Below are 23,592 nucleotides of genomic sequence, written 5' to 3'. Positions count from 1 at the left end.
TGTGACCCTACCATGGAGATACCATGGGGGGAGATGCAGCCAGGGAAAACACAGCATCCCACCAAGAGAAATCACCTGCATGCTATGGAGGGAGGGATTTCTTGCCTCTGTGGCACATGGCAGGATGGAGGTGGCCTTGGTTGCTCCACGCCACTTGTGGACAAGACATGGGATAGCATCCCCCAGACTTTTTGCACTTTTGCATGAAATCCTACTAGACAGTCATTATGTCCTTGGTGACTTTTTCACAGTACTAAATTTTAAACGTCCTGTGAGGTGGGATATGCTTCAGCGTGAGTGCTAGTGGGAAAATATTGATTGCCAGAAGGCAGTTTATGTATTATTATAATTGCTAATGATTTTCTTCTTCATCTAATATTGAGATATTCAAAAGGCTTAAGGGCAGCAGGAATCTTGTACATATGCATTTCCCCTGTCAGTAGTGTCCGTATTTCACAGGGGCACGAATTAATAGATACTTCTCGGTAAGAAGTAGAAAATTATTTCCTCTGTCTGAAGTAAAGTGCCCCCCTTTATGCTATGCTGCCAGCCTTCCTTGTTAGCATTGTTGTAGCACTGACGATTTAACCAGAAGAGAAAAAATAATAATAATTTTGCATTTTTTCTCTCCAGTGATCTCTCAAAATATCGCTCTGTCTTGGGAGACAAAGTTGGTGGGATTTACAAAGTAGCTTATTGATGCAGGAAAGAAACCCAATTAGGCTAGGTCAGGCTATCTTAGATCAAGTCAGACTTGGCTAGGCTGAAGTAGCTAGGCAAGGTTTAGGTTAGGCTTGGCTAGGGTAGAGTGGGCTAAGCTAGGTTAAGATAGGCTAGGCTAGGCTGGGCCCAGTGAGAGTAGGGTGGGCTAGGCTGTATGAGGAGCATGGCTGGCAGCGTGGAGACATTTGGGGTTAGAAACTCCCTTCTAGGAAGTGCAGCACTGTTCCTGCTTTGTGCTACAAAAGAGTGACGTTGTGGGTGGGGGAAGAGGAAAGAGGAGGGGTGATATCCCAGCAAACAGCTGCTGCAGCTGTGAAGAGAAAAAAGGAGGAAGATCAGGAGCAATTGCAGCAGTCTCACCCCTGTGACAGGTAATGTCTCTTGTGCAGAGATGACCTAGGCTGCTCGTCAGGAAAAGGAAGGGAAAACAAAGTGGAGTGGGATGTGCCTGTGAGAGAAAAGCACATCTTTCGTGCATGGTCTCTGCAGCTCTGCTTCCTGACCTGCAGCGCTTGCAGCTTCCCACAGGGTGGGCGGGGGAGGGGGCAGAGGTTCAGACCAGTGTGACTTTGAAGGAAACCGCGTCAGTGAAGGGGGTTTTCCAGCAGACCTTTCCTAGAGAGTTAAATAAACCTGAAAGGAACACTGCTGTCTGGTTTCAGGGCAAGGGCTGCTTTGTCATGTGCAACAAGCCAGTCTGAGCTCAGGGAAGGCAGCAGAGAGTGCAGTTGCTGCCTTGGCAGGGAAACACCCGGCCCACAGAGGCCCTGGTTGGGAAATGTGGACCCCTGGGGGAGGCCTCATTCGGCACTGCCACTGAGCAAGGTGCAGGCTGACCTACTGCTCAGCCACGGGGATATCGTCCTGCTGCTGAACAGCAGGAAGGAAAAGAAGCTTGGAAATGTCTTGCCTGTATAAGATCAGAATGGCCCAGTGTTTCATCTAGGGTTCTAAGTTTCCAGCTTAGAGCCAGAGGTTAAGGTGAGCACTGCCACTATGCAAGGTAGTGCTGATTGCTAGCATTTCAGTGTATTTGTTATAAAATCAGTCACAACAGGTAATGTGGAATTGAAAACCAGAACAACAGACAGCAGGTTCACTTGCTGTATCTCTTTACTGCAAGTCCCATGTCTGTTTCTTTCACCTGTTACCAGGGTACCATGATGTGCAGTGCCTTCAGTCTGAGAAACATTAAAAGCAATTTGGAAGCACTGAAGTGCAGCACCACACTACAGACAACAAAGGCAGCAGAAACTCCACTTTGTAAACTAGGCACTGAGGAGGCAAGGTCAGTCAGTGAGCCTAAACTGAGCTGCTGGTAGCTCAGGTAGTTGCTGGACTTGCTGGTCCATGCTTTTCCTGCAAGGGTGCTGCAGCCACAGGCTCTGTGAGGTGAATGTGGAGTGGTGCCTGCTGTGAGTTGAGTGGAGAAGGATATCTAATTAAAGCCCATCTTTTCTGCCAGTGGCTGGTCAAACAGAAGCAGGTGGATGAACTTTCTCGTTACATAAAACTGTCAGAACAGGGAAATAGGTTAACTTCAGTCTGCTCCTGATTACCTAGGAGAAGGGTCTGGCCTTAACACCCTGGAGATGAGGAAGATCATAGGGAACAACTACATTTCCATCTCCTGTGATTACACTGATATCACCTTTTATTCTTTGCAGATTTATTCACATCTGCCAAAGGCAGATTTGGTCTTGGTACCTTTTGTGCAAGTATTAACACAGTGAGATGAAACCCCATTTTGAGATCAGGACCACTCCATCACTCGGAGAGAATCAACACATGAGAGATCGGTCCTCCAGGTAACAAAATGGCACAGCGCCTGCCAGTGCATCTCCATGCTTCATGGGCAATAATGGGGATATCTGTAACAACAGCATGTACATTTAAAAGATCATGAGTTTAACATAGAGTGGGTGCCACAATGACTAAATGCTGACATGAAGCTGCAGTTACAAACATCTTGGTTACACTCTGCTTAGCTAAGATTAGGAAGCTTAAGAATTGCTAATACGATAATATCTAGCCAGTGGATGGAGGAAGAATTCAGAAAATAAAAGCCTGAACCACTGAAAGACAAGTTCTGAGGAAAAGAGGCAGATGTAGCAGACGAGGTAAGCTCCAGAAGAAGAAAGAGACCGTGTGCTCAGTGCATTCAGTGCAAAGCCCACATGGTGGTATGGGGCCAAAGGGACTCGTGGAGGCACTGACTGGAAAGCCTGAAGATTTTTATGATGATTCCTATAACTTTCCTACCCATTACAGGCTACAGTAATAAGGCAATAAATCCCAACTATATATTTTTTTGTCTTTTCGCCATGTACAGTGTCCCACTTTTTTTTTTTTTTTTTTTTTTTTTTTTTTAACCACAAGAAAAAAGAAATTTGCTGTTCAGCAAGAAAGCAGGTGGAATTTTAGGTCACTCAGTCTCACTGGATTTCAGTCCAATTCAGCTGTATCATAGTTTTCCCAAAATAAATGTTTACGGATTGTCTCTTGTCTTGGACCTTCAGTACCCCACTTTCATAGTATCAAAGTGCACTGATGTCTCTTTGGAGGCAAATTGTGCCAACAAATCCTTCTGTGCTTGCAGAAGTAATTATTGGAATAGCAGCCATCCTGTGTATCAGAGAGAGAGAGAAAGAAAGGCATTTACTGTGATAACCGTGGGATATACTTTGATTAAAAATCTAGGTCAGATTATCTAGGTCAGTTTGCAAAAAACAAGACAAAACAAACAAGCCCACTAAGAAACAACACAACCACCCACATTCTTGTTATTTATAACCTTAGTACAGTGTTGGGAATGAATTATATTCATTTATAATGTCTAGATATTCCAAAGCACAGACGTTCACTTTGTTTATGTGTGGACATAAGGAAAAAAGGTTTGGTGGCAGACATTTTACACTAACACAAACACATGGGATCAAGGGGCAAGAGATCTTTTTTCTTACTGGGACAGAGAATCAATCGGTGAAACACAGGAGATGAATTCTAATAAAAAAATTAACAAATTAATTTCCAAAAAAGATAGTCCTTTTTGTAGCTGGAGGACAGACAATCATCCCTCTACAGAATAAGTGAGAAGAAAATGTATTTATTGGAATTGAAATTAAATATCTCCAGAACCCGTAGCATTCTGCAATCAGATTATTTGGATTAGATGATCTTTCAAGGTCCCTTCCAATGCGTGACATTCTGTGATTCTGTGATTATCTATTGGAAGAAAATCAGAATAGCTATAAAGATTTGTCTGCTTCAACAGAAGATTCCATTTATTAAATGTAACTTGAAAGTGTGCACAATGACACAGGTGAGAATTTGCTCTATCAAATGGTGTTATTGTGCTCTTTGCATCTGTTGTAATTTCCGTGGAGTTAAGCGTAAGGCATAATTTTTGGACTTGTATTTAAATAATACAGTTTGCTTTAACATTTTCACCTCCACAGCTTTACCGTGAAGACCTACCTGTTTGTGTATGACCTGATGCAATTCTGTGGGCATTCCTGGATATTTACAAATATGATCATCAGGTACATGTCGTTTGGAAAAGGTAGGTTTCCTTCTGTATTTCCCTTAAACATTTTAGGAGGCAGTGGTATAGAGAAATTTATCAAAATATAGACATACATAGCTCTGTCCAATACCACGGGCTGTAATTTTAATTCGGAAAAGCATTGTTTCTTTTCATTAAAAAGGATGAACAATCTACTTGTACACTGCATCAAAAATTGAGCTATTTAATAGTCAGTACTGTGCCAGCAACATTTGATTTAGACGCAGACCTGTATGTGAGTAGGTTTAGTCATTATGGTGAGTTATCAGTCCTATTGAAGCCACTGGGAGGGAAGATCTTTGTAATTACTGCACACCACTTTGCATCTCCCAGAACTTCACAGCATACTTCTCTTTCAGATGTCTGAAGTTAATGCACAAAAATAGAAAACAAATGACTGGAAATTCAAAATAGTTTAGAGGTGGTAGTTGTGGATACATAACATACATATTTTGTGGTCTAGTTGTTTTCGAAGGTATCATGCATACAGATACAGGCAGGAATTTCAGCATCTCCTCATATTTTATGCTTCTTCATGTTTAGAAATATCCTAAAGGGATATCTGTAAACAAACACATCCTGTGCAGTGTCTGCCAGTGCATCAAATACAGACACTCCCATTCTCTTCTCTGTTGCTGCCTCTGTGTAAGATCTGCCTGAGGGTAGGGAGGCCCGTCAGAGGAATCTGGATAGGCTGGATCACTGGGCTGTGGTGAATGGGATGAGGGCCAACAAGGCCACATGCTGGGTCCTACACTTCGGCCACAATAACCCCATGCAGTGCTATAGGCTTGAGGCAGAGTGGCTGGATGACTGTGAAGAGGAAAGGGACCTGGGGTGCTGGTTGATGCTTGGCTGAACATGAGCTGACAGTGTGCCCAGGTGGCCAAGAGGGCCAACAGCATCCTGGCCTGCATTAGAAATAGTGTGGCCAGCAGGAGCAGGGAGGTAATCATCCCCCTGTACTCAGCTCTGGTGAGGCTGCACCTCGAGTACTGTGTTCAGTTTTGGGCCCCTCACTACAAGAAAGACATTGAGGCCCTGGAATGTGTCCAGAGAAGGGCAACAAAACTAGTGAGGGATCTGGAGCACAGCACTTATGAGGAGCAGCTGAGGGAGCTGGGATTGTTTAGTCTGGAGAAGAGGAGGCTCAGGGGAGACCTCATTGCACTCTACAACTTCCTGAAGGGAGGCTGTGATGAGGAGGGGTTTGGCCTCTTCTCCCAGGCAACAAACAGGACGCGAGGAAATGGCCACAACTTGTGCCAGAGGAGGTTTAGATTAGACATAAGGAAAAACTTTTTCTCTCAGTAGGGTTGTCAGGCACTGGAATGGCCTGCCCAGGGAGGTGGTAGAGTTGCCGTCCCTGGCAGTGTTCAAGAGGTGTCTGGGTGAGGAGCTACGAGATATGGTTTAGTGGCTTGTGGTAGCAAGGGTAATGGGAAGATGGTTGGACTGGATGATCTCGTAGGTCCTGTCCAGCCTTGTGATTCTACCATTCTGCTGACACAACAGGCTGCCTTTTTCCTTCCCTAAATCTCTGCTTTTGCTACCTCAAGTTTTGGTACCATATGAACTCTTGTCATTTCCAGGTGCAACAGGCAGAATCAAACTCAGCCCTTGGTCTGGACTTTTACTTTGTAACCAACTCCAGTTTTCTTCATTTTACCTGTAGATTCATTGGCCGACACATTTTACTCCATAGGACTTGTGATGCGCCTTTGTCAGTTGTTATCTGTACTGGAGATCCTACACATCCTCATTGGCATTGATAAAAGCCGTCTCTTGCCCAGGTTTTTGCAGGTATGTCCTTAGCTCAAGACCCCTCTTCTACAACATATGTACTTCTGAACTAGCCACGCTGAACTACCCTGAAAGGTCTGGATGCCTGCCTGTGTGATCTATTGTAGAGTACCTGCTTAAGCAGGGGGGGTGGAGTGTGATGATATCTTGAGATCCCTTCTAGCCCCAGTAATTCTGTGGTTTGCTGGCATTTTCCATACCACACTCTTGCTTTCTGTCGGGAGTTCAACTCAGGTTTTGGAAATTTTTTTTTAATGCACTGGAAAAAGTAAAACTGTTGACTTGAATTTACCTTCAAACCTTTCTAATCCTTAGTATTTGAATAATGGTGAAACTAGCGTTGCTCTCTGCAGTCAGAGGGTAGAAGACTAAGGGTAAGTCAGTTGTGTTTTTAGTTTTCTGGGTAGCCCATTTTTGCCAAGTGACATATTACAAGGGTGAAGATGTTCCTCTTTTTAAATCTCCATTAGAGATGGATTGACTGGTAGAGATCTCTGTTCTTCATGCTGCTCATGCAGCATGAAGTATGATATCAAATTTGTCAAAAACAATTAACTGCTTTTTCTCCCTGTTTAAATCCATACCTTCTTACACTAATCAGATTTTGTTTTATTATTTTTATTTTTTGAAAAGCATCCAATCTCATATATCCTTTAACAAATCTCATGTCATTTCTTGGAGAGAAGAGCAGCCCAGGAGCCCAGTAAGCTGACAGGCATTAGAGCGAGGTCTGCCCTGGAAAAGTTTACACATTCCCCAACCCTGACATTTCCCCACATCGATCCCTACGGAAGCAGAGATCAGGGAAGAATGCACACACACTGCTGTGAGCCACCACAGAAAATACTAGATGTGAACTGTGAGCAAGAAAACAGTGATCTTTCTTGGGTACTGCAATTACTGCAGTATTCTCCAGGGCAGCATTAACAAGGTGGGTCAGGGAGGGTTTGGCACTGTGACTCTCAGCATTTGCCCTACAGTAAAGATAGATTTGGATCTTTACTTGGCTATTTCCCCCTCAAAAAAGCTATCTTATCTTGATGTTAGCATCACTTTCATGCTATCCAGATAAGATGCACAGGCTTTTTGATACCACAGCCTGCTGGACTACTACTGATAGCGCACTGTAAAGCTGCAATAATTTGGTAGTGGTTGTGCAGTTCTTTTTTCCCACTGCTTGTTCTGACTGTAAGTGTACATGATATCCTTAGATGCATCCCTGGGGGCATGCACGTTCATGCATATCCACAGTTAAGTTCATCTCAGAGTTGAGAGCAGGTGGCAGGGGCAGTGCTGTAGAAGCACATGGACAGAGGTAACATCACCTTCAATAAAACCAGCTGCAAATGCACCCCTGTGACAGCTGATTTTTTCTGCAGTCTACTGCAGAGAGAAGCTTTAAGTGGAGTTTGAATGAAGAATTTCCAGGAAATACATTGAGATACCCATTATAGACAGTGCAAAAACAAGGTCAGGGGTGTTTTCGGGAAAACCGAGTTGGGACAGCCTCATCAAGGGACAGTTTCAGACCACTAGAATTGTGAAAAGAATTAGGTAGGCCAAGGCCAAGCCACACTGCAAAAGAAATACAGTTCGCATGTAATGGGTGTTCTTGAGAAAGGGAAGTGAAGGGAGGGGCACAAAGCTGGTGCAAACGAATGTCTCTCATGGCATTTGCAGACTGGGTGACTGGGAGGAGGCCAGGAGACAGGGTATGCATCACGTATCATTGTATTTGCCAAAGCAGTGGAATTTAGTATTCTTCTGCCCAGGGAGCAAAAACAGATGGCACTGGTACTTCAGCAAGAGATGTAGGAAAAGACTGATCTTTCTAAGAGTTTCAGGTACTAATGATACTACGTAGTCACTGTTATTAGTAAATGGAAGCGAATGTGCAGCCTGCTCCTGCCCAAACCTCAGCCAGTCTGATCTGTTCTGTTTCACTTACTTGTTTAAATGCCCAGGCTGCCTTGTGGAAATTTACACTCTTCTATAACACTTGCTGTATCCTGTGAGAGACCAATGCTGGGACAGGAAGGAAACTCCAGTTTAACACACAGATCTAGAAGGAATTAAAAATGAAACCATTTTATTTATGCTTTGTGATGTGTTAGCACATACTTCCCTTTTCTGAACATGAAAACACTGGACTTCTGGTTTTGCTACTTTTTTTTTTTTTAAGGGAGTAGTGACAGAGAATGATGTATTTTCCTTTGTGCAAGAGACAGACGATCTATACAAATGAGCTGCATCTTAGCAGTTTGTATGTGTATGTAAACCTAGGTATACACATTCGTGTATGTGAGCACACATAGATATTTACATATGATTCCAGATATGTGTGCCAAGGCTCACACCAAGTGACATTTTCTGGAAGTGCCTCTTCCTCAGGTAGCATTTTGTCCTTTTCCTGAACATCTGAAGATCTCCCTGGACTCTCACTAATGCATAATTTGTCTGGGTAACCCAAGCTGTGAGTGCTATGAAAGAAAAGGGCACAGTGTTTTGACAGGGAATAGGTGTAAGCAGAAAGGCAACCTCTTAGTTGGCGTGGAAATGAAGTATGGTGTTGATCTTCCTGAAGCCATCACAAGTGCACTGGGCAGCTAGACCTGCATGCTCACAAGAGCATCCTCACAAGTTTGTTCCGTTGCAAGACCACAGGTGGTTTTCACTTTCAGACTCCATGGCTGCTTTGTGCATCTCATGGCATGTTGGCTGAGACCGGTGTTTAGCAGGAGCAGAAGACTTGCATAGAACCTGCTCTGTGTCATGCCCAGTGCCCCACTACTGCAGGCACTTAACCTGCTTTACAGTCTGATCACTGGCTTCATTTTGTGCAGCTAAGGTGGCTTATTCCCCCACCTCTGCCCTTTCCAAATAAGAGTCCTGTGGTGGAGGGTATGTGTTTGAGCTCCAGTCAGGCAGTACTTGCTGCCTCTTGTGCAGCACTCTGTGTCCAAGGAGAAGAGCACCACAGCCACTCCTGCTCTGAGACCATGAAGCTGGTTCTCCAAAGCTACTCTGTTAATAGTGGCTACATCACCCAGTGCTCATCCTTTTGCAATTGGGGATGTGAGTTACTGTATGTCCTCCTGTCTCACTGGAATGGAATCAGTTCCTAACCATTCAACCCCTGTTTTTTGTAGCACTTTTCCACCCAGCACCACCTCCTGAGTAGCAAGTGATTCTTTGAAAAATCTGACAGCTCTCACAGAGAAAAATGTGTTGACCTTTCATTATTGTGATAAAGCTTTTGTCTCCAGGTGGGACAGTTCCCTGTGGCAATTCCTTGAGTTATCTTTCACACTAACAGGATTGCAGAATTCTCTCTCCGCAGCACAATCTGATTTTTGGGTCTGTAACAAAGTGCCCTTAATACCAGCACTGCACTCCTTTACCATTCTTCACCAAAATCCTTTTAACTCAGTTTCTGTTCTATTTATTCTCTGCAGCACACAGTCCCATTCCACAATTCCACTACTTTTACCTTTCTTTTGATTTCCTCCTTTTGTGATGGTTGTCCTACCACGCTTCTGCTATCTCTGAGACTACATCTGATTTCAGATCCTGCAGCAGGACTTCCAGTTCCCTCACTTCTTTGCCACATTCCTCAGCATCAGTGTAGAAACGAAGGACTTTCTACCTCTCATTCTCTGTTTCCTGGCGTGTCAACAGTACCTTCTTGGAGGTCACTTTGTATGTTAGGGACCAAAGGGATCAAATGCACAAGATGACAGTCTTGTGAGAGAGGTGGCAAAACCACATTATCTGTTGTGCCTCTCGGTGCTGTCCGAGATGAGGAACCAGGTAACTAAGGGATGGGCACATTCCTTTCTGCATGAAAAATGGCTCTCGTGTAATTTGGCTGAGTAGTACAGTGATGGCTGTACATTTCTGTGATCCATGTTGTTTGCAAAAAAAAATAAAAAAATTCTGTAGACAAAATATTCCACACCGATGCTGGTAAATATTATGCAGCAAAGCTATTTCATAAAACTGCTGAGCAGGCAAGTGACGTTTTACTTTAAGGAGGGAGTGAGGGGAAGGGGAAAACCGGTAAAGAAAACTGACCATGCTAATGAAAATCACCATGCTAATTGGTTTTCTTCTCGTGACTTTTCAGTGCTTTATCTTACTCATCATTCCCGTTGAAGTTGTTTTAAGAAGTGACTTTGTGTGCCAGTTGGTTTAAAACTGACCTATGTCAGCTGGACAAGCATGTTTTTCCCCTTTGACATTTAAAACAGGTCGTAAGTCAGAGTGAACCACTGCAGTACAGGGAAAGTTTCACAGGTGATTCTCAGCAGTACCGAAGATTATCGGTGTATTTCTTTTACAAGATATTGCACAGATACAGATATGAAACTTGCTGAAGAAAGCTGCCAAAAAAAAAAAAAAAAACAAAACCCCTCACTTATTTTTAAATTACTGAACTGTAATATTGCCACAATATTTTTTATGCTGGAGACACTGCAATCTATTTTATATCTTTTCATTTGTAAAGGAATGCCTTTTGGATCAGTTGAGGGTCAGCCATTAGGAAAATGTTGTTATGCCATAAATATTATGGCAACAATTGATATAAATGGTGAGCTGAAAGCTGCTTTTTTTTCTCTGTCCAGGAATAAGAAAGGAAGAAAAGCAAGTAATTTAACTTTTCTTCCTAATTTTTGCATATCTCCTGTGAGAGAGATCCTTCAAGATCCGTATCTCCAAGCTACGGAAAGCAGAGCTGGGAATTTGACATTACTGCTGTCCGGCATATTGTTTCACTAACATAGCATAGAAATGAGAGCTGTTGAAGGTGCTAACCCGAGTTCACAATTCTTTTTTTCCTTTCAGATCACTGAGAGAATAGTTGTGTTGTTTGTCGTGATCAACAGTCAGGAAGAAGTTCAAGGGAAATACATTGTGTGTGTTCTATTTTTCCTTTGGAACTTATTAGATGTGGTCAGGTAAGAAGTCAGCAGTGAAACTGTGAAGGGAGAGTGGTTTGTACTTGCAAGGAGAGTTTCAGCACTGTGTTGTAGCTTCATCATTTCACTATGTTGAAACTGGCAGAAAAGAGTATTACCAATTTTAAGTAAAAGCTTAGACTTGATCAGCTGCTTTCTAATTTTTATAATAATTGGCATATCTGAGGGATGGAGCAATTTACAGAAGTAAATCACTGCATTAACATTTCTAGTACAAAGGATCTTTCTTAACGAAAAGAATGAAGACAATCCTAACCATCTGCTGAGGAATGGCAGTTTCCTAGTGTGATTTACAATCCCGCTGCTTTAGTATTTAAGAGCACAGCTATTTGTTTTAGTATCTCATGTTGATCCAAGACAGACAGCGCAGTAAGGCAGCACCTTACTTCTTCCTCAGTCTGAAAAGTCATTCTGCATTTGGTTGCACTGTGCTTTGTACGGATAGCCAAGGAGCTCCTGCTGCAGAGAGCGAGAATTTTGGTGTAGTTGCACGCAAAGGGAGAGCTCACAAGAGACAAAAAAGGACACAACACAGTTCAGGATTTTTATCTCAAAAGATCTGTGTGGTGGATAGTGACCATGGTAGAATATAACACTGAGAATTCCATCTTGCTGATTCTTGCTTTGATATCTGCAGTCAGTAACACTTTTCAAACGTTACTTAAGCTTTTGTGAGCCTCAGTTAGCAGGCTTACAGCAAGGAGGGCAGATGGAGTTAAGTATTTAAACAAGGCAAAGCCCTCATGATAACCTCCCAGCAGGAGCAGATTTCTTTATAGGCTGCACACTACTTATCTATCTGCTAAAGTAGTCCTCTGCTATTTTGAATGCATCATTTTGGGGACTGATTGGGGAACAGGTATTTAAGCAGCAGAAGAAATGTGTGTTACAAAGGAGACCTGGTAAAGGAAAACGGCTGGTAGGATTGATAAGAAAGTCTGAAGCTGACTTAAAATCGGTTTGTACTGCATGCATTAATAAACCACTTTTTGCCTTAATTATTTGGACCATCACTCCATTCCATTTATTTTTGAATTTAGTAAAGCCAACACAGTAGAGCTTAATTTCAAACTAAAACATTCTGTGCAGCCAGGGAGAGGCCAAAAGTGTAAATAATATTGGCTGTACAGTCCTGTTGATGCATAATCATCCTGTCAATGCATAAATATTTTACATTATTGTTGAAGAACAGAGTCCAACTTTACTGCAGTAACAATGGCTCTTTAATAGACAGGTAGGATATACTGGTCGGAAGCAGTAAGTCTGCAATTAAAACATGAATGCATGAAATAACTCCTGCTGACTTAGCCATCTTAAATGGTTTATTTTACAGCATATGTGCTGTGGTCTAGCAACTCAAAGGATCATTAGACATTATTCCATCCCTCAGCATACGAGTCTTGAATTATTAACAAATTCTAGCACACAGTTCTTCAGGGACATAAATATCCTGTGCATTACGGCTAATGATACACTGACGGCAAATACTGAAAAGTTTTCCATACCTGAGCTTTCTTGCTTATATCCTAAACAGTCCTGGAAAGTATATAGAGAGGGAATTGCTGTCTCCTTTTTCCACTTGGTTGAGGTTAAGGCTTAGAAACACAAATTTAAAAAATGGAGAAGTTGTAGAGGGCAAGCGTGAGAGAAACTGATACATTTCTAGCCTGCCAGTCTCCTCTTCTACAGTCCAGGAATTATACAAAATTAGTCTAATTAATTAGTTGGCAGAAGAAGCATGAGGTTTGTTTAAGGCTGGCTTTATCTGTCAGAAACTGTTCTGGCTAAGAGTGGTTCATCCTTTTTTAGAGATCTCTCGCATTACCAGGCTAGAGATTAGCCTTTCAAGTGGCCAAAAGCATGAATGGACAGGCTTCTCCACTTGTCCGGAAAGCCACTTATCATTTATAGGTCACAGAAACTCACTATCTTTAGCTTCCTTTTGGAGTCTGAGATCCTAGGCATTAAGGTCTCCTCGTGGGAGACATCAACATCAGCAGCCACAGTAAGACCAAAATGCTGCAGTGCATTGGAGTGTTACTACTATTTTTTTTTTTCTTTTTTCTTTTTTTTTTTTTTTTGCACCAATGACCTCTTTTGAGGCCCAGGGGAGGGACAGCCATACTGCAGAAGAGTGAATATCTGTGTGTACCTGGCTGTTCAACCTCTAGCAGTGCTTTAACCATTCCAGCAGACATATATCAGCATTTTCTTAATCCAACCAGCAGTCATGCAGCACCTGCCCCTCTCTTGTAAAGTGCCCATCTGAAATCTGTTGTCTGATGGACTGAGTCGGAATCAAGTGCACTTTGGGCTGGAGGGCTGTCTTGCTGTCTGCAATTGTTCAGATTGTTCAGTAATGCTTCTTAAAGACATGCTTATTCCATCTGAGATCACCTACTCTTCCTTTTGCTGTAGGTACACTTACAACATGTTGGCAAGGATGGGAATTCACTACTTACCACTGACATGGCTGAACTTCTCACTGTGCATCCTGCTCTATCCGCTTTCAGTTCTGGCTAAAGGTAAGGAGATGGGATGGGGGACCAACCACACATTCATTTATCTTCTCCAATAAAATGTTATCTGTTCAATTGTCATTTGTGTTTCTAAGACATTTCTGTGTTGCCAAAACAGACATAAAAGTTTTTGTACAGCCTTATTAGCTTCTGTATCACTCGTGTCTTTTCTGTAGTTTTTTTCTTCTTGTGAGTTCTGTTTTTTAAGAGTATGGCGAAACGCAGAGATTCTCCATTCCAGACTGACTGCATTAGCCTACAAATAGCAATACTGCCTTTTTGCTCACTGAGGCTAACACTACCAGCTTAGCCATGCTTAGCCACTTACCACACTTACACTGGGAAATGTGCCCACTGAGATCATATGGGCAGCAGCGCAACTGCAGCAGTGGCAGAATTTTTTATGAATAGTAAAATCTCCTAATTCTTGTGTTAATGTAAAGTAGTACCTCAGACCTACAAAACTGAACTCAAGGAGAAAATGATGTGTACCTGTGCATAGAAATGAGATCATAAATTCAGCATACAGCACGGCTATCTGTGCCCTACAGATCTTTTTGATGATGGCCTTCCACTTCTTTTGACTAAAGGCTTACCTGTTATTTTACAGCATTTGCAATCTGTGTATCACTGCCTTACTTTGAAACCTTTGGCACATACTCCGTCAAGCTACCATTTCCATTTGCCTTCTCAGTCTACTTCCCCTATGTTCTGAAAATGTACCTGCTAGTGCTGTTTACAGGTAAGTATCTCATCCTCCAGAAAGCCCGGTCTCAACACAACTGTAGTGCCCTTAACAACTAAAAATCACAATCAAATCAGCGTAGCTCCTTTCACAAACTGTAATTTTCTTTGCAGTACCTCGTGTAGAGTACTGCAGGATGGCTCATTACCCGCTGGTGTGAACGCAGATGTTTTTCAAGCAGAAATAATTGATTTTGCAAGAGACGTGGTGTGTGTGTTGGAGAGATTAAAAAAAATTAAAAAAATTATACATGTATGCATATATAATATTCTTCAATTATCTTGGCCTTATATAAACTTGGGAAGTTTTCTTTTTAATCAGTTCCCATTTGGTCATATTCTGTGCTATGCTTCCTCACTCATTCCTCTCATTTGGTGTGAAGGCTTACATCTATATTAAGACTTCTGTGGCCTATTTATCTATCAAAGGGATTTTTTAAAAGCCAATAATTGCATATAAACTGACCCTTTTCTCCTCCACAACAATATTCTGTTGTAAAATTTGAACTACAGCTAACCTTGCAGCTAAGCCTTTGTTCTGTTATTGGCTTTAAGGCTAATTGGAAGAATCTCATCATAGTTACGTAGTGTTCTGTATTTATGTTCACAAAAGGGACTGTTCAGAGTTGCCATACAAAGGCTTGTGTTGTTCCTTCTACATGAACTGAGGGCACTTTGGGCTCCCTTCCCTCGTTCTTACACCATTTTGTTTTAATTCAGGTATGTGCTTTATCATCCGGAACCTCTTCTCAGAAAGGAAGGCTCACCTAGAAACAGGCAACTCCAAAAAGAAAAGCAGCTAAGCTGATACTGTGTTTTGAATTGTGAAATGTATTCCCAGTGGGCTAGTACGTGTCGTAGGCAAAAAGAGACAAAGACTTCCCATGCATAACTCCTGTTTGCATGCACATTATCCAGCTGTGTTCAGTCTTCAGAAAAGAAACATCTCTAATGCTCCTCAAAAAAATGGAGCAGCTTGGAATAACTTGTTACTTTTGGAAGTTTTGACTGCAAATGTCAGGATTGTTAAAAATGAATATTTTTCTAATAAAAGAGAACTCAGAAAAATAAATAAATAAATAAATAAATAAATAGAAGAATGCCTTCACCACAGTTACACTAACAACCCTTATTTTGGTGTTAATTATTGCCTCATCATCATCAGATATTCTGTAAAGCCACCGCCACTACTTAATATACTATATTAGGCAAACATGTATGTGCCTCCTATATATAAACTGGCTATAATGCGGATCTGTCAAGGAGCAGAAGCTGGAAGCTTTGCAGCCTATGAGATTCATATGCTGATTGCTGCAGACATTCACAAAAGACCCCTGATATTCTGGCCCAGCATTCACTTCTGCCAAAGAGATTCCAGCAAAGTAAACCATGAGGGCAAATGATCAGGTACTCAGGTACAATATATCCAAGCAAAGCTTATCATCACGGCACTGGTAGATGCTGAGAATCTTTTTCCTTGCTGTGATTTTTCTTTAATGCTGAACAGCAAACAGATAGGCAAGAGAAGCATGAGTTCAGGCCAAATGAATGTTATTCTTTAAAGTGAAGGTACTGACCATCAAAAAAGCCACGTGCAAAATTCTACCTGTTTTACTGAAGTTCACAGCCTTTTTTACTTCTAGTGGACTACCTGTGAGGAAGCAACCAGAGCACAGTCTTTTGAATTTGGGAGTCAAGAACATATAGCAGCCCAGGGAACCCAGTAAGAAGGAGAAAACAGAAAACTGAGGAAAGGATGGAAGAGTGACAGGGGAAATTAACACTATCGCATAACAAAGAGGCTGTTAGTGTAATTATCTAAACCATGCTCTTGAGAGGGGGTGTTCAAACTGTTTTAAGTAGCAGACAAGTTAGACTGGTCTTGAGGCCAGCTGTTATGAAAAGTCACCTACTATAATTTTTATTAAATGTATGTGGCAGACAGCACCTGCAGACTGTTGTGACCACTGGGATATATGCAAAGTACAAGCAACGGGATCCTACATGCAGTAGTTTAATGGGGACCCTGGATATTTTGAAAGCACTGCAGTCAAGAGTTAGTAATTTGGATGTTGTTACAGACACAGACGTACTTTCACTTTGGACTTCTGCGTGACCCAAACCAATCCAAGTGCAGACAGTCTGAATAAAAAAAAAAGTATAAGCAGCTGAAGAAGATGGCAGTTTCAAAGGAAAGAGCTAAAACAGGAACACTTCACAATCAGATGACACTGCAATATGCAAAGTGAAATATGGACATTTCCCCTCTTGGTGATTCAATCGAATGTCTTTGACTTAAAACCAGAGTTAATAGTACAGGAAGGATGTGGAGCTGTGGGAGTGGATCCAGAGGAGGGCCGTGAAGGTGGTCAGAGGGTGGAAGAACCTCTCCTGTGAAGAGAGGCTGAGGGAGCTGGGCTTTTTCAGCCTGGAGAAGAATAGGCTCTGGTGAGACATAGCTGCAGCCTTCCAGTACCTTGAGGAGCTTATAAGTAAGAGGGAGACCAACTTTTCACACAGTCTGATAGGGATAAGACAGGGGAGAATGGCTTTAAAGTAGAGGGGAATAGACTTAAGTTAAATGTTAGAAAGAAATTCTTAGGTACTAGAATACATAGAGAGTGGTGAGGCACTGGCACAGCTGCCCAGAGAAGCTGCGGAGTCTTCATCCCTGGGGGTGCTCAAGGCCAAACTGGGTGGGGCCCTGGGCAGCCTGAGCTGGTGGGGGGCAGCCCTGCTCACAACAGGGGGTTGGAACTGAAGAATCCTCAAGGTCCCCTCCGACTATTCAGTGACCCTGCAGGAGGAAACACGACATATTATATTGGGTTTATGCAGCACAAGGGAAGGTGCGTGGATGGCTTCTGTGAGAAGAGGCCCACAGCTGTGAGCTGGCCAGAGAGCTGGTACCAGATGACTCCAAAACAGCCACCACAGGATACCACTGAGCCTATTAACATTGTGAGTAGTCCTTCTGTGAAAATATTATTTAAGAAAAAGTAAAAACACTGCATGCTAGCTGTGAGGGAGAGGAGTGAGAACATGTGTGAGAAGCAGCCCTGTGGGTGCCAAGGTCAGTGCAGCAGGAGGTGCTCCAGGCACAGAGCAGAACTCCAAGTGCAGCAACGAAGGACTGCAGCAGTGGATGTGGACTCACTGAAGAAGCCATGGAAATGCCGGAGCAACCTTTTCCAGATGGCCTCTACTCCACAGTGAAGACATATGCTGGAACAGCTCTTGAAATACTACAGTGCACAAGCAGGGTCTGCACCAGTGCAGATGCTGAAGGAGGGGTCCCACACCAGAGCAGGGGTACAGTATGAGAAGAAAGCAGCAGAAAAGACAGTGTTATCCCAATCCTCATTTCCCATCTCCCCTGACAAGAATTAAGAATTGGAGTTGAGCATGTAGGAGGGACTGTTTTTTATATTTGTTTATCACCATGCTATGTTTATTTGGCAATAAACTGATCTTCCCCCGACCCAAGTTTGTTTTGCTCATGATGGTAAATGGTGAGTGATCTCCCTGCCTTTGACTAAGCCCTACCTCTAAGATTTTCTCCCTGTTCTGGTTAGGAGGCTGGGTAAGCATCCAGCAACCAGCCAGCTGAAATCCAGCACAGATATTCTTGTTTGTTTTAACATAAAAATATGTATTCTGCTTCCATTGCATTGATTCTAATAGCCGGCTAAAAGGCTGGAATAGTAGAACAATTCTTTAAAGTCACTGTGAGAGGGAACTCCAGCATATAAAGTTACTTACTGGTAACTTCCCCCATTTCTGGTACAGATGTAACTTGGGGCAGACAAGAGGGAGACTTAGGGAAGAAAGCCTCCCACGTATGACCACAGTAGGCCACTTTAACTTCAACCCTACCTTATGTAATTCCTGGAAAGATGAAGACTGGGCAGGCATAAAAGTGCTTCAAATATTGCCTGACTTCTTTCCACCTCTGGGAAACAAAACCCTTGAACAAAATAAGCACTTTTCTTACATAACTATATAAAGACGACAAAGAGCCATCTCTATAGACAAGGGTGAAAGAATATCACTAGGAAGTGATACATTAAACAGTCACTTCAGGAACAGAAGCATATCTACCATATTTGTCTGACATCTAAAAAAACATCTGTCTTCATACAGCTTATGCAGTGTGAGACTGAATTCATGAGTATATATATGAAATGTGAAAACAGGTTTGTATATAAAAATTAAAGAAACAATTCAACTTTTATAAGCCATTCTTCAATGTTCTTTTTGCTTGCCTACAGAACAGCTATGCTGGAATCAGAAGAACTCATCCTACTGCCTGCTCCAGCTCCAGCTCCCTTGTCACACATCTAAACTGCAGTAGCAATTAACTTGTGCACCTCAGTCCTTGAAAGTCACTGTCTCCAGAGGAACGTTCTGTTTTGAAAGAGATCACCCAGTAATAAAAATAATATTCATTTCTCCAGCACAAGCACACAATTGGAGGAACAGTCTCTCCGTCACAGGCTATGCACGTTACCAGGAAAAGCAGCCCAAAAGACACGGAATGATAAAAGGATACACTACAAGTACCCAACAGTGAACTTCTCAGCCTTTCAGAGGATTATATTCCTAACTAGCTTTAGTTTAGTTCTGTGGGCTGAACACACAGTTATATACTATGTAGGAGTACTTCCACTATATATATATATACTCCAATTCAGCAGTTTGTGTACTGTTCCACTATGCAAACTAACGCACCGCATAAGCGTAACCCACAGATTCCTCTTAAATAATCACACTTTTCATCTGAAATAGAATGCTAACACAGACAAACTCAGATGAGTGGAGCTGTAGGTTACTTTGCAATAGCACACTAGAGGTGGCTGCACTAAAATATTGGCTTTGCTAGAGGTTACTTTGAAGAGCACAATGGTTTCAGAGCCCTTTTGTGCATTCACCTTTAGACGTCTTCTCACATACTGCTGCTTACAGAGCAGGAAATCATCATTATTACCCACTACTTTAGACATACAAGCAAGCACTGTGGTAATTTTCCGCATAACTAATTGCTGAAACAATGCATCAACGTTACAGCTCACATTTTTAGGTGGGAAATGCCAATGATGAATTCAGTGGAAAATTTCTTCTGCACAGAAGGGTTATGGGCCCTGAAATTAAGAGAATTCCTGTAGGGGGTGTGGCTCCCAGATCATCATGTTATCAGTAAGAAGTGCTATCAGTTCAAAACTAGTACTAATTCAAGTCTTTAAAACACACTTCAGTAAACAGGCCACATCCAGACAATCCTTATAATATTTTATTTTTTTTTTCCACTTGCTCACTTAGCTTGGAACATACCACTCCAGCCTCTGAGGCTCCCAGGTGTCACCGAAACAACTCAACTGAAACAGCTGAATGCGTATTTCTCATTCGGGTTCAGCACAGCTCAAACCATGCCACACAGTCTGTAGGAGAACGACCCCACTAGTGAAAAATATTTTTTTTTCTTCATCATATGAGTCTTTGGGAGAGGAGGAGAGGATTAAAAATAATAATAAAAATAAAATCAAAAAACTCTTGACAGGAAACATCTTTGAAATTAGTCTTCTTGATGCCTGAATAGTAACTTTATGCTTTCAGTTTTCTTCACATGGTAAGATGCTGCATGCAGCTACCAGCCATAAGCTTTAGTCCACACTGCTTTCTTCTTGAACTCTGCAAGAGATCTCAAGGCCAGAAGCGTAACTGTGAAGACAAGGAAAAATCACTTTAATATGTGCAGTCTAGACTGAAAAGTATGTGTGAGTATTCTTCCTAGTCATTTTACTAACAGGTATAGATTTAGTTCCCCTTTTACGGACTCTTTTCATGACTTTCATTTCTTAGCCTGACAGCTTCTGATGCTACTTCTGCTATTCCCAGATACACTAGTCTCTACATCCCTCTGAAATGTCATTCTGTATTAGACTTTTCACCTGCTTTATGGCATGTCTTCCACTGACATCACATCTCATCACCACTTTCTAATTAGAACATCACTCTGAAGCAGTACGTATATCAACTGAGTCTGCAGGAAGCCTCAATTCAGTGACCAGGGATCCAAGAGTAGGGGGAGGGGATAGGAGGTTCTGGGAAGGACTGCTCAGTTCACTGATTGACAGTGCAATTCACTGATTCTTTGATTCAAAAGGATCATGCTTTTTACCAAACCACTCATGTTGTAGTCATCCAGGAGGGATTTGACTCATCTCAACCACTGCATATTGAGAATATACTGTGTGCACTGGAATTTTCTGATTACAGAATACTTTCCAACATCCATTAGCATGTTTCTGCTATACTAAACTTGAGTCCACTGAAGGTAAGCAGACAGTCAGGGAATCTTTAGATTTATCAGAGAGTGATTAGAAGTTGAAGAACTTCAAAAGCAAGGTTAATTATTCTAGTAAAGCAAACAACTTATAAGCAGCTTACAAGAAGTTGTGTTTAGGTCCAACAAATCAAGTGACTCAAAGGAAGTGCCTTGCGTTAATGGAAAGAAGAAAAAGCACACTTCCTTCACTGGAGAGTATTTATGGTGTCCCCTTAAAATCATCTGCACAGGTTGTATCACACTTCTACATCTCAAATTGACCAATGTAGTTCAAGGTAGGGTCAAGTTATATTACTGTAAATTGTGCATCTCCCATATTTATTTTTATCCTTCTTTTCAATAACCCCATTCCACCATTCTGTGACTCACTACACCAGTTAGACATCAATACTGGGCTGTCACTGTCTGTCTCTTCTCCCTTCCCCACAGTTCAGTTGCATCAGAATAATTTCTGTTTTGTAATTTCTATTCTAGAATTGGAGGCTCTACAAATAGTATGTTTATTTTTAAAACTAATTTCAAAAACGATTGACAGAGCTATCACTAAATACTCTTGTAGGACCAGTTATCTCCCTGGGGACCACTTACATCTTCAGTAGAATATCACAAGAGGCAGCAGATAAAACAGCAAAGTCTTTAAAAAGGTGACACAGACAGGTACCCTATGTTACTTGTGAAGGTTCCCTTAAAGACAAAATATAGCTCTCCTACATATGCTAATTGCATGGATTCATCTTACTCCTTTTAATAACTGGATTTTTCTCTGTATTGACAGTTATGGAACAGTAAGGAACCAGTTAAAAATACTCTACCTTTCAACAGGTCTGTAGAAGATTTTGATAATGCTTCCTTAGGACTTTCCAACATACTGATAAGCCAGTCAATAAACTAAAGATTAAAATGAAAAAAAAAAAAAAAAGACTTGAATTAAAAGAGTCTCTGCATCTAAACACCACAAATTCTTTTCAGTTTGATAAGCAACATCAGATTGCTACTACATTTGAACAGTTATCAGAGGTAGTGGCCTATCAAGCTTCTGCCCAAACTAACCAAACTGCACCTCACCATTAGTGTAATTTCTTCCACTGCTGGATTTGGTACTTTTGTTCCATCCTACTATGTAAGCAAGAGTTCTTTGTAGAAAAGAAGGCACAGTAAACCCTTTCCTCTTGCCTATTCACATCTTTATTAATACAACCCTTTTGTATCAATCTCTTGTCCAAATGTTTTAAGGCAAATCCTTCACTACTCTTACTGTATTTGTCCCTCTTCTGAACTCTCTCATTTCTCACCATCTTTCTAGCAGTGCATGGTGCCTTCAGGAGAACATGGTATTTCAACCCTATAGGAATGATCTTCAGAACATGGTGTCAGATTCTTCCCCAAAGCCTAATCATGCAGTTGCATATTAATACCCCACTTCTACATTTCATCTGCATTCTGAGAGGGAACTCAAAGCACAAAAGCATGCAGGAACCAATCATCAGAGGTTCTAGCTGTCAATCTATGGATTAATAATATTTCCACATATCTCAATGATAAGCAATCTGCAATAGGCTTGCCAAATTAAGCATAATTGTTTACACTTACTTTAATGAAATACTTGAAAATAAAAGGAAACCTAAACATTACAAACAAAGATCACTGACTGCCCTACATTGCCACAGCGGTGATGTCCAGCTCTAGTGGATCTGCCTTTTTGTGTTTACAAAACCAACTTGCTACCAGCAGCCAATTCTCCCTCAAGAGTTTGATTCTTGAAATGTTTCTTCTGTCTCTGTAACTCTAATTTTACTTGAGAAACTACAGTCAAAGATTTTGAGACAAGTAAAATCGAGTGTGAATAAAGAAAAACAAGATCCTGTGTTAGGTGCACTTAAGACTTCAGCTGACTACTTTGAATGGATTCTTTCTGACTCTCGGAAAAAGCTTACCAGCAATCATACCTTTTGTGTCTGTTCTTTCCAAGGCTCTTTAGCTAGCAAAAGGGAAATGCTACTGGGAAGAAGAGTTAGTGTCTCCTGCATAGCAAGCTTGTCAGTGGAGTGCTTTCCAACACGATCATCAGACAATTCTGGTAATACTGTTTGGTGCTTCCATGGTGACCAGTAAGCACTGAGGCCAAGCAGTAATGGTGCACTATGGTCAGCCCAGGCCACTACAGAACCTGCAAACAGCCACAGAAGGAAATCTATAACCTAAAAAGGAAAATAAAAGTACATTTTATTAAATGAGTAATGCAGGAGAAAAAAAAAAAAAAGAAATAACAAATGGAAGTTTATTCAAAGTAATCAGCTGAAAATCCACAGAAGATTCAAAATATAACAACTAAAAAGTTTTTAATATTCTTAATGGATTAAAAAACAGTGTAAGGTTGTTTTTTTTTCCCTCAACTCAAAATCAAACTAAAATGTCTACAGAAAGAGAAGCAAAAACACACTCCTATAAAGCCATCCCTTAGTTTAATGCTGACCCACATCTCATTAAAATGGGCAAATAACATTTTTACAGTAACCTGGCTGTCAAGGGTCAGGCTTGTGTGCTAAAACAGTTGACAAATATTGTAGCAATGCAAAAAAATGTAGCTTCTTTGGTGTCCTAAGACAGAAGACTAATGGCTGAACAGATGTTATAATTAACAATATTAGTACTTTAAAACTGCCCAAGCCCTCCCAGAGAAACAGCAGGTGCAGAACTCTAATCTCCCTAGACAGTTCTACTTGTAAACTCAAAGTTTCCTTTAATTGCTGTATATCCAGTAAGTTACGAGCAACAATTTCCTTTAGTTGCCTATAGCATTTCTCACAATTTAGATTTTATAGTTATTTAAAGTAAGAGTTTTAATGCACATTCGCAACATAAATTGAAAATGAAAGTCTTCCAAAATATGAAAGCATAGGGAATAATAGTGCT

General features: G+C 41.5%; 2 protein-coding genes across 7 annotated transcripts in view; one reads left to right on the top strand and one right to left on the bottom strand.

Moving 5' to 3' along the window:
* The first annotated feature begins 984 nt into the window (after nt 1-984).
* On the top strand, nt 985-17,814 carry HACD4 (3-hydroxyacyl-CoA dehydratase 4). Its single transcript, XM_424816.8, has 8 exons — nt 985-1,094; nt 2,391-2,531; nt 4,182-4,285; nt 5,964-6,091; nt 10,937-11,049; nt 13,489-13,595; nt 14,200-14,331; nt 15,054-17,814. The coding sequence occupies exons 2-8, from the start codon at nt 2,458-2,460 to the stop codon at nt 15,134-15,136; spliced, it is 741 nt and encodes a 246-aa protein (XP_424816.3). The 5' UTR covers nt 985-1,094; nt 2,391-2,457; the 3' UTR covers nt 15,137-17,814.
* Nucleotides 17,815-19,601: 1,787 nt separating this feature from the next.
* Nucleotides 19,602-23,592, bottom strand: part of FOCAD (focadhesin) — a 99,786-nt gene continuing 95,795 nt past the window's right edge. For all 6 annotated transcript variants that reach the window (XM_040655530.2, XM_046905347.1, NM_001195603.3 and 3 more), the window contains 3 exons: nt 22,626-22,877; nt 21,492-21,567; nt 19,602-20,051 (listed from right to left, as the gene is read on the bottom strand). In XM_040655530.2, the coding sequence (XP_040511464.1) occupies nt 19,978-20,051; nt 21,492-21,567; nt 22,626-22,877 (402 nt within the window). In that variant the 3' untranslated portion in view covers nt 19,602-19,977. The remainder of the gene's footprint in view (nt 20,052-21,491; nt 21,568-22,625; nt 22,878-23,592) is intronic.

This window comes from Gallus gallus, chromosome Z, assembly GCF_016699485.2.
Source record: "Gallus gallus isolate bGalGal1 chromosome Z, bGalGal1.mat.broiler.GRCg7b, whole genome shotgun sequence".
Classification (NCBI taxonomy): Eukaryota; Metazoa; Chordata; class Aves; order Galliformes; family Phasianidae; genus Gallus; species Gallus gallus.
This window is presented reverse-complemented; position numbering and strand designations above follow the sequence as displayed.

What these genes read in the sequence shown, in the direction of transcription:
- HACD4 (XM_424816.8), top strand. Translation starts at nt 2,458, where the DNA reads ATGAAACCCCATTTTGAGATCAGGACCACTCCATCACTCGGAGAGAAT. An exon ending in GTACATGTCGTTTGGAAAAG is followed by an intron (nt 4,286 to 5,963) that starts GTAGGTTTCCTT and finishes TTTTACCTGTAG; the next exon opens with ATTCATTGGCCGACACATTT. An exon ending in TCTTGCCCAGGTTTTTGCAG is followed by an intron (nt 6,092 to 10,936) that starts GTATGTCCTTAG and finishes TTTTCCTTTCAG; the next exon opens with ATCACTGAGAGAATAGTTGT.